Source organism: Mirounga angustirostris, unplaced genomic scaffold (assembly GCF_029215605.1).
Source record: "Mirounga angustirostris isolate CCGP_5_RB_7025 unplaced genomic scaffold, mMirAng1.0.hap1 SCAF_5, whole genome shotgun sequence".
Classification (NCBI taxonomy): domain Eukaryota; kingdom Metazoa; phylum Chordata; class Mammalia; order Carnivora; family Phocidae; genus Mirounga; species Mirounga angustirostris.
The window spans coordinates 37,590,695-37,604,499 of record NW_026991713.1 but is presented as its reverse complement, the minus strand read 5'-3'; the positions used below and the strand labels follow the sequence as shown (position 1 = coordinate 37,604,499).

At 36.0% G+C, this 13,805-nt stretch overlaps 1 protein-coding gene across 4 annotated transcripts in view; it reads left to right on the top strand.

Moving 5' to 3' along the window:
• ACSS3 (acyl-CoA synthetase short chain family member 3) overlaps positions 1–13,805 on the top strand; it is a 140,667-nt gene that overhangs the window by 64,506 nt on the left and 62,356 nt on the right. For all 4 annotated transcript variants that reach the window (XR_006790593.3, XM_045872902.3, XM_045872901.3 and 1 more), the window contains 2 exons: positions 2,190–2,270; positions 2,348–2,443. Coding sequence is in view for 3 of the 4 variants with exons in the window: in XM_045872902.3 (XP_045728858.1) it covers positions 2,190–2,270; positions 2,348–2,443 (177 nt within the window). In the remaining variant the exon portion in view is untranslated. The remainder of the gene's footprint in view (positions 1–2,189; positions 2,271–2,347; positions 2,444–13,805) is intronic.

Genomic DNA, 13,805 nt, shown 5'->3' with positions numbered 1-13,805 from the left:
AGATACTTTATAATTTTATTTATTATTTTTAAAGATTTTGTTTATTTATTTGACAGAGAGAGACACAGCGAGAGAGGGAACACAAGCAGAGGTAGTGGGAGAGGGAGAAGCAGGCTTCCAGCCGAGCAGGGAGCCCGATGCGGGGCTCGATCCCAGGACCCTGGGATCATGACCCGAGCCGAAGGCAGACGCTCAACGACTGAGCCACCCAGGCACCCCGATACTTTATAATTTTAAATGTTTTTTCATGCATGGTCTCATTTTTTAAGTCCCACTTTTTTGGCATCAAATGGATTTTAGCACTCACCATTTTCTGGGGAAAGCGGCATTGGTTAATAATCCTTTAAAGAAGGGTAAAGGATAAAGTCCCCTTGAGAGGGAAAGAGAAATTTGATAGTTTATTCCTTAAATTATCTTTTTAGTTTTACAAATGAATTACTACTCATGTTTTTTTCTAGCCTTTTCTTCCTTTTTATCATTCTCAGTTGATTCGTCTTACCCTTTTTACAGTATAATCTAAAAATGTACCTAGTTATAATAATATTTTGAATTATTGATAACAATGAGCTCTAAATGCAGGGACTGGTAGATGGACAGAAAATTCTAAAACATCTTAAATGAAATCATTACTGACATTACTTATCACTGTCTACCATAGTATATGGAGAGCATATTATCTATGAAAAAAGGCTTCACTTTTTCTTCTCTACAAAATGAATAAAAAATTTGCAAGTTGATGACTATCAAATTCCTCAAGGTACTGAATCATAAAAAAAGATCTCAGTAAAACAAAGTAATGAGGGAAGTTCATGGAAGATAGTACAGAATATACTGGGAAAGTGCACGTGTGAAACCTACTGGCAGGGGACTAAGGATTTCTGATACTCCGATGGTGATCAGGAGAGCCAGCTGCATGCTAACCGTGTCATACAATGTAGAAAGTAGCTGTCAAATGCCAATGAAGCTGCATGAGACATTTGCCAAGAGGCCAGGTGTTTCCGCTGGTAGATAAAATGTGTTCCACAGCTTGATACCTGTGTTTTATTAGTGGTACCTGAGGAGAGCAGCAACTTTAGTAACTAGTGGAAAGTCAGTTTGTTTTTCATTTCTCTGATTCACGTATGCACGTTAAAGCTTCTGAGTTACGCTAGAAAGTTCCAGCTAGTAGTACGTGTATCAATTAGGGTCGTGTTTGCCTTTAGGTAAAATAATTATTTTCTGCATAGAGTAATATTAATTGCTCTACTAAAGGAAGTTTCAAAATTCATGTGAGTGAAATATAGCTTGTTTTTTTAGCAAGTATTCACTTGACCATTCTGAATATTCACATGGTTAAGCCTTTTTAAGCCAATGATGATTAATGATTATAGTGAAGCAATAAATGCAATTATTAAATTTATCATCAGCTTTTATTTATGGTGACTCTTGTGCCAGTTTTCAAATATTAATCTTGTGTTAAAGTTGAATATGTTCAATATCACGGATAGCTGCTAGAAACTGGTTAATGAAAGCCTTAATACTGTGATGTAGCAATGCCTACTTTTGCCCCAAATGTAATAGAAGGTGAATCTGTCAGCCTTAGATCTGGCCCAGGAGGATTGCTTTGTCAGAATTCCAGAATTCATCATTAAAGGATTGTTTAGCTTTAATACTATACTAGCACGATCCCCAGTATACCATTGTAATGAGGCTCCAGTTAGAATATGACTTTATTTCCTCTAAGCATCCTATTATTATTTAATAATATTAAGGGATAGCCATCCTTACGTTAGCCGGTGTTTGAAGAATACAATTACCTTTGACTTTTCTGTGCACTTAATTTTGAGAGTTTCCTTTTTTATTCTGGAAAAATGTCTGTAAATGTAATGTCATTAATTTATGTCACCCCTGGAAAAAAATTTTTATTACTTGTGGTTCTGTGAGGTCTTAAGTTTTCTTTAGAAAGTCAAGAATGGTCTGTGAAAATGGATTCTAGAAGTGAACTGATGTAGACAAATGTTTCTGTGTTTATGATTGAGGGAGCCAAATAAATATTGATGTAAATACAATTATATGAAAGCCAAAGTAGTATGTAGTTTGTAGAATATAAAATAATTTAAACAGGGACTTTTTAAGATGGATAGTGTGAAGGCAGATAATCTTTTAACCCACTGGTTGCTGATGTTGACTTCACGTTTTCTCTCCTTTAGGGTGTTGTTAGACCCACTGGGGGATATGCTGTGATGCTAAACTGGACAATGTCTTCTATCTATGGACTTAAACCTGGAGAGGTAATTGTGGCTTTAAATTTATGATACATAACATTTCCCTGGTGAACACTTACGTATTTTATTATCTTATTTTTTAGGTGTGGTGGGCAGCCTCTGACTTAGGCTGGGTTGTTGGCCATTCCTATATCTGTTATGGACCTCTTCTGCATGGGAACACAACAGTCCTATATGAGGTAATAAAATGAAATTAATACCACCTAAAGATAATTTTTTTTTACTGAAACTTTTAAAGAAGTAGTTTCTAAGTGCGAACAGAAAAATTTGGATTGGGGGCAGGAGACATTTTTATATATTCTTCCAGTTAAAAATATGATTTCAAAAGAGAAAGGAATAAAGAAAAATAATAGCCAGCTTTTTAAATTGTGCTGAACAAAGCCAGTAAAAATTATATTACGAAAAACGTATACTAATCAGCTTGATGTCTATCCCTAAAGGATTTCTAGAAAGTATTATATCAAAGTTATTGCAATAGAATAAAGGTTTTTTTTTTTTAATAATCATTCCCTTTGAAGTAAACAAAATAAATCTCCACACTGAATACCTATAATGAATTGTGCTATAGGTAACACAAGTGTAACAGAGCTGAAAGTGCCACTCTAAGTATTTATATTTAGAAGTATTAAGCTGCATTTAGAGCTGAAGAATATACTGTTCTTGTGCATTTACCATCAGCCTTTTTTTATTTTTTGAGTTTTTTTTTTTAAAGATTTATTTATTTATTCATAAGAGACAGAGAGAGAGGCAGAGGGAGAAGCAGGCTCCCCGCTGAGCAGAGAGCCTGATGCAGGACTCGATCCCAGGACCCTGGGATCATGACCTGAGCCGAAGGCAGACGCTTAACCATCTGAGCCACCCAGGCACCCTATTTTTTGAGTTTATTTGAAACATGATTTTAACACCATGAAAGGGGCTCAGTTGTTTGTCTTTATCCTGGAATGATGTGCTCAAGAAGAGTGTAGATGTTTTACAAGTATTTTTATGTAAAAGATTAAATATAATAACTACATTCTAAAACCTTTCATCTCTACTCTGCTTTCTTTCATACACTGTGTAAACATCCTCTTTTCTTTCTGATAACAAAACAAAGCTTTTTAGACCTTTGCCCACTTCTAGCTATCCCATCTTTATTTTCTTCTCCACTAAACTCCTTGAAAAAAGTACCAAATCCACACTGTGTGAATTTAATATTCTTCTAGTCACTCTGTATCCCACTCTGATGCAATTTCTGTCTGCATCACTTCCTAGAATCTACCGCAGCAGAGGTCAACAGTGACTTCATAAGTGGCCAAGTCAAAAGGTCTTCAGTCTGATTTTCTTTTCACTCTCTTGGCGCATCAACCATGCTGTTTCCTGCAAGTAATTCTCTCTCCTCTTGAGCTCCATGTCCTTTTGCTGTTTTTCTGTCTTTTTCTTCTTCCTGGTATGACTTTTCCCATGACTTTTCTTGTGTCTTTCCTTACCAGGTTAATTCCTACTAGAAGACTCTGCTTAGATGTTATCATCTTTTCAAAGTTTCCTCTTACAGCCTTTGGTTTTGTTTGGTGCCCTTTCCATGGTTCCACTGCCCCCTGAGCATATGTCTATCACTGATCACTGAGCTGAGCATACTGTTTTGATATTATCTGTTCATATCTAGTAAACCGTGAGACCCTCAAGAACAGTGCATAGCATACACTAAACACTCAATGAATGCTCATGAAAGTAAATTGAGCTCTACGCCTCTGTTCTCCTATCTCTCAGACAGCTTGACCTCCTTTTTTCTCTTGGTTTCTCTTACTTTGGTCCTAAACATTGGGGCTTATATGGGTATTATTCCTAGCCTTCTTTTCTCATTCTGCTTATATTTTGGGGGTAATCTCCATGTAGTTAGATTTAGTAGTACTAGTTAAACCAAGGCTTCCAAGTACTCCTATTTCTGTATCAGATCTTCCTGATGAGCACCAACTTATTGTTAGCCCATCTTTGGATGTTCCATACATGGAGATGGTGAGTTCATCTTGAGCATAAGATGTATATGCCTAAACACCACAGAAAAATCCATGCTGTCTCTCCCCGCCCCCCAACAGCAAAAGCTGAGTTTAGACTTCACATTTATCTAGTTGTAAGGAGGAGCGGTAACCCTCCATCTTCCCATAGGGGTGTCAGAGAAGTTTGACTAGGGAGCCAAGACTTTTATCCCTGCCTAGTAGTAATGAGGACCCGTCAAACTTGCAGTGACAGTGAAGCCCATAGGGGTCTGGACTTACACCTCTCCCATCAGTAATGAGGTACCCCTCTCACTCCCTATTGGGGTCGTGTCAGAGAAGGCCATGCAGGGAGCAGTAACAGGACACTCTTACCTCCCCCAGCCAGGGAGTTATCAGTGGAAACCCACTGTTGGAAGTGGAACCCAACCAGTAGCAATGAGAAGCATTCTCCCAGTTGGGTATCAGTGGAGGCCAAATGAAGAGTCTGGATAAAAACTTTAATTCAAAAATTAAAAAAAATAAAAAGCCTTCAGAGAACTCTTGTCTCTTAAAAAACATAATTTAAACCCATTTGCCTAATGCACGTGATTGATAGTCATCTGCCTTTTGCCTATATTTAAAGTCTTATCTCTGGTTCCTGGCCTCTGACTCAACTTTCCACTTAAAAATCCTGTAATATGGGCACTTACATGAGCAGAACTGGAAGTGATTGAGTTGTTCCTGATAGTAAAATTCCACTTTTGTGCTGATCATGTTGCAGAGTGATCCTTTTTCTTAAGGGAGCAAGTTAAATATCATCTCCTCTCTGGTATTTCCTTTGCTTTCCTCAGGCCGATTGAGGTGTTCTCTGTGCTTCTGTTATACCGTCTAGATTCCTCTGAACTTGTAGATTCAGTGCTATGATACTGGAAACTGAGGACAGGGGATGTTTGTCATTTCTGTGCCCCCCACCCCGTGCCTGGCACAGTGCCTTCCAGGTGGTAATTAATCAGGGGATTAATTGACTACTTGACCGTGCAGAATATAGGGAAAAAACTTGCTTGCTCTATTAATTAAAACAAAACTAAAATAAACTGAAAATGAGTTCTGACTTGTCACCAGGCCAGCAAGTGAAAAAAATATTTATTAACCTCTGCAAAATGATCATCCCATTTGTCCCCCCATTTTAGGTGTATTACCAAATTAATAATATTTTATTTTAGTCTGATTAGTGTTTTTTTTTTATTTAGGAAGCTGAAATCTCCCATTAAAAAATTAAAAATACATTCTTTTTATAGTGAATAGAGAACAGATCCTTCATGAACTTCTCATAGGATTAACTTTTCTAAAGAGAAAATCATATACAGCTCAGTATGTTCAAAGTTTTATTTTCATTTTTAATGAATTACAGCATTTCAAAGCTGTAAGGTAGATAGTGAATTGGTGAGTGTGATGCTATTTTTACATAATGATGAATTTTGATTTAATAAAAATTGATGTTCTGAAGTACTAGTTCATTATGTGCCCAAGTCATCTAGAGTTCATAAAACGTATGCCTTATTGAATGTAAATGGTCATGATATTTTATGAATGAATAATGAATGAATCCTTTTTCTCAGCAAAGGTAATTTTTTTATATTCTGGAATTTAATACACATCTATAACTACATAGGCTGAAAAAACTCAAAAATGGTTATAACTAAGTTGGAAAATCAGCTTAACTTCTAGACACCCACCTGAAACAATGTGTGTTTCAACATGAACGCATCAAGGGGAAAATACGATTTTCGTCTCTGCCATAGAGGACACATAGCTCCGCATTTGCAGGGTGGAAACATATTGGAAACCCTGGTTGTCTGCTTTGGCTTTAGCTTCTTGATGATTACCAAATTTGTAACACAATTCTATTTCTTTCATTAAAACAGACAGACAACAACCAAAAAATAATCCCACAAAAATTCTCAATTCCCTAACCCCCTTGCAGTTAGAACACTCTCTTCATCTTGGAAGGCTTGCCTAGTTCTATTGTCCTCTCCCGTTGGCATCTGTCACCATCATTCCATTATAACAGCTTTTGATAATTTCCCTGGCTATCTTTATTTTTCCAAACACTAATGGGCATTTTCGGTCCTAATTATTCTTGGCTTCTCAACCCTTGAAAGTTGTTGAATCCCTCTCTTCCCTTCTAAGGCACAGCCTGCTCCTGTTTTCCTGACGTTGTTCTAATGCTCATTCCTGCTATAGGAATTTGCCCATTTGTTGTCTGAAATATATTCCTCAGCTCAAGTGTGTCTTCCTCATGGAAGCCCTCCTTGACCTCTCTCACTAGGTCAAATCTTGTCCTCATGATCTCATAAGTGCCTTAGGTTTTTCCTCCCTGGCTTGTGTCCCAGATCCAGTTTCATGTTACTTTATAGGCCCCTTTGATTTGCTTATTTGCCCCTGTTTATTCTAAACTCTGAGAGGAAATAGATCATTTTAGTGTTTTCTCACCATCAATTCTCAGCTACTAGTCTTTTTTTTTTTAAAAAGTATAGGGGTGCCTGGGTGGCTCAGTTGGTTAGGCATCTGCCTTTGACTTGGGTCATGATCTCCAGGTCCTGGGATCAAGCCCCGCATCGGGCTACCTACTCAGCGGGGAGCCTGCTTCTCTCTCTCTCTCAAATAAATAACCAAAATCTTAAAAAAAAAAAAAAAAATATATATATATACACATTAATACATATATTTCATATGTAGTCATTTATAACATAAGCATTATTTCTCTTGAATTTTGGTCCAATGCCAATTGAGAAATAAACAAAAATCTGGAATGAGTGTGTAATAGGTAATAGGTGTCCTTAACTTTGCTCTTGACATGTGTTTGGTTCCCAAAAGTATTTGTTAAATACATGCCTGGATGAAGATATCAGAAAAAAAAAATAAATAACTTGATTTTGTAAGTAAAGACTTTTTTCTCATATGAAGGAATATGTAATTCTAGTTATCTTTACCAGAGAATTGCATGAACAACTTAAATAATAGGTTATTTTTTTTTAATAAGCAAAGATTTACTATTACTCATTGAACTGGACATATTTAAAGTATGCAATTCTAGAAGCCAGTTTAGACTGACCACTTAAAATATGCAAACCAATTCTGAACAATTCAGTCCTCATTTTTGAGAGGAAGAAAATAAACAGTGCCTTTTCAGAAATTTACTTTATTAATGGAGCACTGATTCCAACAGACCTAACCCCAGCAACATACGGACAAAGACATATTTGGTATACAGTGTGGTCAGAGGAGAAATGAAACAAACAATACTTTAATCTAGGGACTTTAAGGTAGAAACAAATTTAGCAACCTGGTATGTATGCGTAGACCCGTGTATGTGTAGATAAGCGATGGTTATACTCAGACATGCTTTTTGGCTTCTTTCTTCTGTTTTGTATTTGTCCCCTTTTACAAAAAGCCTGTTATCTGCAGAATCAAAACCCAACGTTTTTTTTCTCAAGGTAAAGAAATCTGGCTGGGCCCTCTTTCTCCTTATCTTTGCTTGGGTACTAACGTGCAATGTGTACCTTGTGCACACATTTCAATTACATAATACAGTGGAACCCAGGCTTATATAATGGCAGCAACGTGGCTAAGCAAGAAATCAACTTACTTGAAAAACATCTCCCCATTGTAGTCCTTCATGAGCCTTTTTATTTCTGAAGGGTCCATTAACATTGTCTGCCCTTTCTGATTTAATTTATTTGAGTCTTCTCAGTACACCTAAAGGTTGATCAATTTTATCTTCTCAAACAATTCTTAGTTTTTATTTTTTCTATTGTTTTTATTCTCTGTGTGATTTATTTCTACTCTAGTCTTTGTTATTTCCTTGTTTCTGCTAACTTTGGTCTTATTTGTTCTTTATCTAGTTCCTTGAGATGTAAAGTTAGTTCATTTATTTGAGATCTTTCTCTCTTTTTTTAATGTCAGGGTTTATTGTTATAAACTTAACCTCTTAGTATCCCTTTTGCTGCATCCCCTAAGTTTTGATATGTTGTGTTTTCATTTTTATTTGTCTTGAGATACTTTTAAAATTCTTTTTGATTTCATTATTGACCCAATTGTTGTTCAAGAATGTGTTGTTTCCACATATTTATGAATTTTAGTGTTTTCTTACTCTTATTGATTTGTAGTTTCATTCCATTGTGGTCAAAAAAGATCCTTGGAATGATTTCTATTTTCTTAAATTTGTTGAGACTTGTTCTGTGGCCTAACATGTGATCTATGCTGGAGAATGTTTTCAGTGCCCTTGAGAAGAGTGTATGTTTCTTTGCTGTTGGGTGGAAAGATGTTGACCAAGGTGTACAAAGTTTCACTTATTCAAGATGAATAAGTTCTGGAAATCTAATGTACAGCAACATGACTATAGTTTAAAATACTATATTGTATGCTTCAAATTTGCTAAAAGGATAGATTGCAAGTGTTCTCACCACACACGCACAAAAAAAAAAGATAAAGGAAATCTTAACTATGTGAAATGATAAGTATATTAATTAGCTTGATTGTGGTTATCATTTCACAATGTATATACATGTATCAAAACATCAAGTTGTACATTTTAAATAATTTTTATTTAAATTTTTGTTTGTCAATTATACTTTAATAAATCTGAGGAAAATTATATAAAACTGTAAATAAAAATATACAAAATATACTAAAATAGGTTTTACCTTAAATAAAAAAAAAAGAAAGCTCCTTACTGTTCTTTGGCTAAGTTATTACCTAGGATGGAATGTTAATTACTGGTCACCTTCTTTTAGATTTCTCACATGACTAGTTGTCCAAAGATACTTATTTCTGAGTTTATTTTTCTCTGTGTGCCTGTGTTTTATGTTGGAGCCAGCAAGTGCAGCTCGTGTCATGGCTCCATCAGCAATATTTATTGGTGCCTGTTGTGAGCTCAGTATTTTCTAGGGCTTGATAGGAAAACAGAATAAGTATGTCAGAGTCCCTCGTTAGCTCAGCACTGGCTCTGCAGAATTACCAATTCCAGTGCTCTGCTTCATTTACTTGGCATTAAAACTTTCAGAGGTAAGCGTCTTTTTAGTGGAACAGATGGACTCTTATGACCTGGGTGGAAGCAATGGCTAATTCATTGGAGGGTAACCTCATCACAAGGCCCCATATGGTCGACTCTCTCAGCAATCTGGGAGAAGGCAGGGGAAGAACCAAACCAGAAGAGATAGCACTCTCTCTCTCTCTCTCTTTTTTTAATTCAGCTTTGTTGAGGGATAATGGACAAAATTGTAGGATATTAAAAGTGTGTATCATGTCATCTTTAATTTCTTTCACCAGTGTTTTATGGTTTCCGGAGTACAGGTCTTTCACCTCTTTGGTTATGTTCATCCCTAGGTATTTTATTCTTTTTGGTGCAATTGTAAATGGAGTGGTTATCTTAATTTCTCTTTCTGCTACTTCGTTATTAATGTAGAGAAATGCCACTGATATCTGGGTATTAATTTTGTATCCTACAACTTTACTGAATTCATTTGCTACTTCTAGTAGTTTTTTGGTGGAGTCTGTATATGTATGTATAGTATCATGTCATCTGCAAATAGTGACAGTTTAACTTCTTCCTTACCAATATGGACGCCAAGCTGTTTCCCAGAGCCAGACAGAAAATCTTTGAAGAGATTCCTCTGTTGAGGAGGCTCTCATATGCCTAGAAACCTTGGTTATGGACTCCTTTTCAGAATCTGGTCGTATTGACTTACCTCCCTAGGAAAATGAATATATGCACATTAAAAAAATCAGAATACTCATACACTTGACCTGAAGTCCGGTCAGAAACCCTTCATCTAAAAGATTAAGATATAATCCTTTCGAGCAGTAATACAACCAAACAAAACCCTCAAACTGAAATTTAGCTTTCAGAAGTCTGGCAAAAAAACAGGAAGAGTGGGTGGCCTGGGGCTTTTCTTTTTGACTTTGGAGAAAGGATAATTGTATTCAGGGTGCTATGTCCTATGAATCATAATATATATGTACAGTCTGGAGTCTAGTTTATAGAGTAAGACATAAAGAATGAGGCAGTTCTCCCCAATTATTTTCTCAGTGTATGGTCCCCTATAGTCAGATTTCGGTTATCAGTATATTTTTTATTTTTTAATATTTTTTTATATTCTGGATACAAGCCCTTAAGCGGCAGTAATGTTTTCAAGATTGGAACAAGATAATGTGAGTTATTGAGAGAGGAACTTTAGGGAAGAAAAAGCCCATTTTTAAAAGAGGTTGTACACTCATTTAGTTCATAACTTCAAAACTCACAAAAGGGTAAAGAGTGCAAATCCCACTGTCCTCTGTTCCCTGCTGTTCAGTTTCTCTGACTTGGGAGCAGTCATTCTTCTGTGTCTAATAGTTCATTCTTACACAAGCAATGCCCCCTCCTTTATTTTCATACAAATGGCATCATCCGAATGATAGGCACGCTATTCTGCATTTCACTTTTCTTTCACTAAATATTATACCCTGGGGAACTGCTTATGTTATAACAAGTCTCAAGTTTAGATGTTGCATGCTCAAACTTTCAGCCCTCGGTAAAGATACAGGCATGTAGTAGAGATTCAACAGATGCTATTGCCAGTTTCATCCCACTTCCAAAATAAACAAGCCAGCACTGCTGCACCTGTCTGCTGAAATTAAATTCAGAACTAGTCTATAACGGATGTTGCTGTCTTCACCTGAGAACTGCAGTACAAACATGCCTTCGGTGATATTCTCAGAAGTAGTGTTCAAAGAGACCAGATGTATTTTTAATCCTGCCACAAAAAGAGGCAGAAACCTCAGTTAACTTGGAAATTTTTATGTCAAAATCCGAGAAACTACAAGTAGCTTTGACACCAAGCCTTTGGATAAACCGAAATCATAGGATTAATAAAGCAGTGATTTTTTTTGCTCAAAGATCTAACTTTGGTGTTTAAGCTTGTCTTTGTCTTGGTAAGGTGCTGTCTTTCACTACTTTCCAGTGCTGTCACTGAACCTCAGTAGGGATTATGTGAGAAGCTGAGACATCACCTGGTTTTCTAACTCATAGTCTATCATCTCTGATTCCTTAAAACTTAACACATTGAATCGTAAGTGGTAGAAAATTATATGTGCAACTGAATCTTCAGGAATTTATCTGTCTTGGTTTCTATGCTTTGTACCATCACTAACCACATTATAAATATTAGCAGTTGATGTTTTATAAATCTCTGGGGTTAAAACTTCATGATTTATAACAGCCAAAAGCTTAGAATCTCTGCTGTGCCATCGTAGGGATTGCTTTTTGCTTTTGGTTTCTGGGCAGCAACGGACACTTTAGCCTTTAGTTTGGGCAAAGGGAATAAAAGCAAACGGCAATGACATTGATTTGAGTTTTGAAGGGTTTTTAAGTTATTGTTACCTTTTAGCCACATTACTGCTTTCGGTGTGTATGTTTGTTAAAAATCCCCACAGTTTTAGAATCTTCCTCCTTTTCAGTTGAATAGTGTTTGGCTGTTGTTCCTCACTGAATATACAAGTTCTGGAATCAGTCACTTTCTCCAGGCAACTCAGTGTGGTTAGTGTGTTATTGGTTATTTTTAAACAGTACTGTAAAGGGATTATATTGCCTGCGTGTGCACGCACGTGTGTGGATGTAACAAGCTTGCATATGTGCAGGAGGGCAGGGGAGAAGAGTATTCAATAAAACCAATAAGCCATTGAGTCACTAAATTCTAAAATAGTGAAACATAGCATCGGATAATTCTGTGGGAATGGACAATAAAATGCAAAAATCTGAACCTTTTTGAGCTCAACTAACTTACAAACGAATAAGGTGAGATTATATACATCACTTCCTTCCGTGTCCTAATAGGAATGCTATGTTATCATGATTTTTATGCTCAATAAATAGAATATTGATGAAAATGTATTTGGTGTGGATCAGAATTGCAATACTAATTATTATATTATTTATAAAAAGATATGGTAGAGTTTTTAACTAATATTTCTAATGTTTAAGCTGTCATTATCATTAGACATAATTAATTGAAGGCATTGTAAAATACATCAAATTGTGTCCTCTATGTAGGTAATCATGGTATAGCATTTTGTTATGGCACTAATATCCCCCTTTAGTGAGTATATTATCTTTGTCCCATGACACTGGAACTGTAGTAGAATTCAGTTCCAATTGGCTATAAAATATCTTTCTTCAGTGGATGTCAAACTACTTTAAAATATTATCTCAGTGCTTTTAGCTTTCGAGGAAATATTGGAAAAGTGATTTATTCTTATTTAGCGGGCAAGAAAATGGCAGCATAGACAGGGAAAGTCAATTGTATAAGGTCAGTTAATAAATCATCTTTATGTGGGTGAGATCAAGTTTCTGAAGTCACAATCTAGTACACCAGGGACTGAACATCTGCCTAAGACAGATAGAAAAAGTAAAAGTCAAATGTTTACCTTACTTGGTTCAAAAGAATATACCTGCTGGTTCATTTTAGACTGATGTGCTCAAAGCTTCAAAATTTGTGAGTCCAGTTATGTATATGAGTTGCCAGATTATATCTGGCAGCTTTTTATACTGTATTAACATGTTGACCTGTATGAGGTGATAATGGAATAAATTGAAATCAAGTGTTTTGGGATAGTTGTGATGATAAAAATGAATTTCTTTTTGCAATAAATACTTCGGTTTTAAAAGAGCAAGAGAAAAAGCAACAGAATATAAGAAAGAGGTTATATTTTAAAAAAAGAAAATATACTTACATTAAAGAATATTAAGGGTAATCATTAAAAAAAAAAAAGAAAATACAAATTAATAATGCCCTATCCAAGATCCAAGTAGATGTAGATGTAGAAATTCATGAATAGCTGTGGTCGGCCTCTTCTTATCATCTGTTCATTTATTATTCTCTGTTGGGGGAGATCTCTGTTTGCTACTAGCAACTTCTTTCCTCTTTTTACCTTATCAGTATTTCCCAAGTGTGTTTTCCAGAATATAAGATCCATGAGATATGCATATAGGGGCTGTGGACAGAGAAGTTTAGGAAAGATTACATATAGTAGCTATCTTTTGGGAATTCCTAATGTTCTTTAACACTTTAAAGTCTTCAAGGAATGGTTGAAAATCAGAAACCTTTTCTCCTTTTTTTATCCCAACCCCTTCCAAAAGGATTTAACTGTGAAATATATATGTAATACATATATATTTTTTTAAACATATACATATATTAAAATTCCAGGAACCTTGCTTTAGAATCAAAAGACAAAGTAGCAGTGATGAGAATGGTTTGAGGAATAAGGGGATATAGTTGGGCCAACATAGATTCTATGGAACACTTGGAATTTTTGTAGAATCACTGATTTATGTATGCTATGTTCATTTTCCATTTCAAATAAACATCTATTAAAAAATGCTTTGGGGAGCGCCTGGGTGGCTCAATCGGTTAAGCAGCCGCCTCTTGATTTTGACTCAGGTCATGATCTCTCAGCGTTGTTAGATCCAGCCCCACATCAGGCTCTGCGCTCAGCATGGAGCCTGATTGGGATTCCCCACCCCCCTGCCCCTCCTCACTGTGTGCTCTCT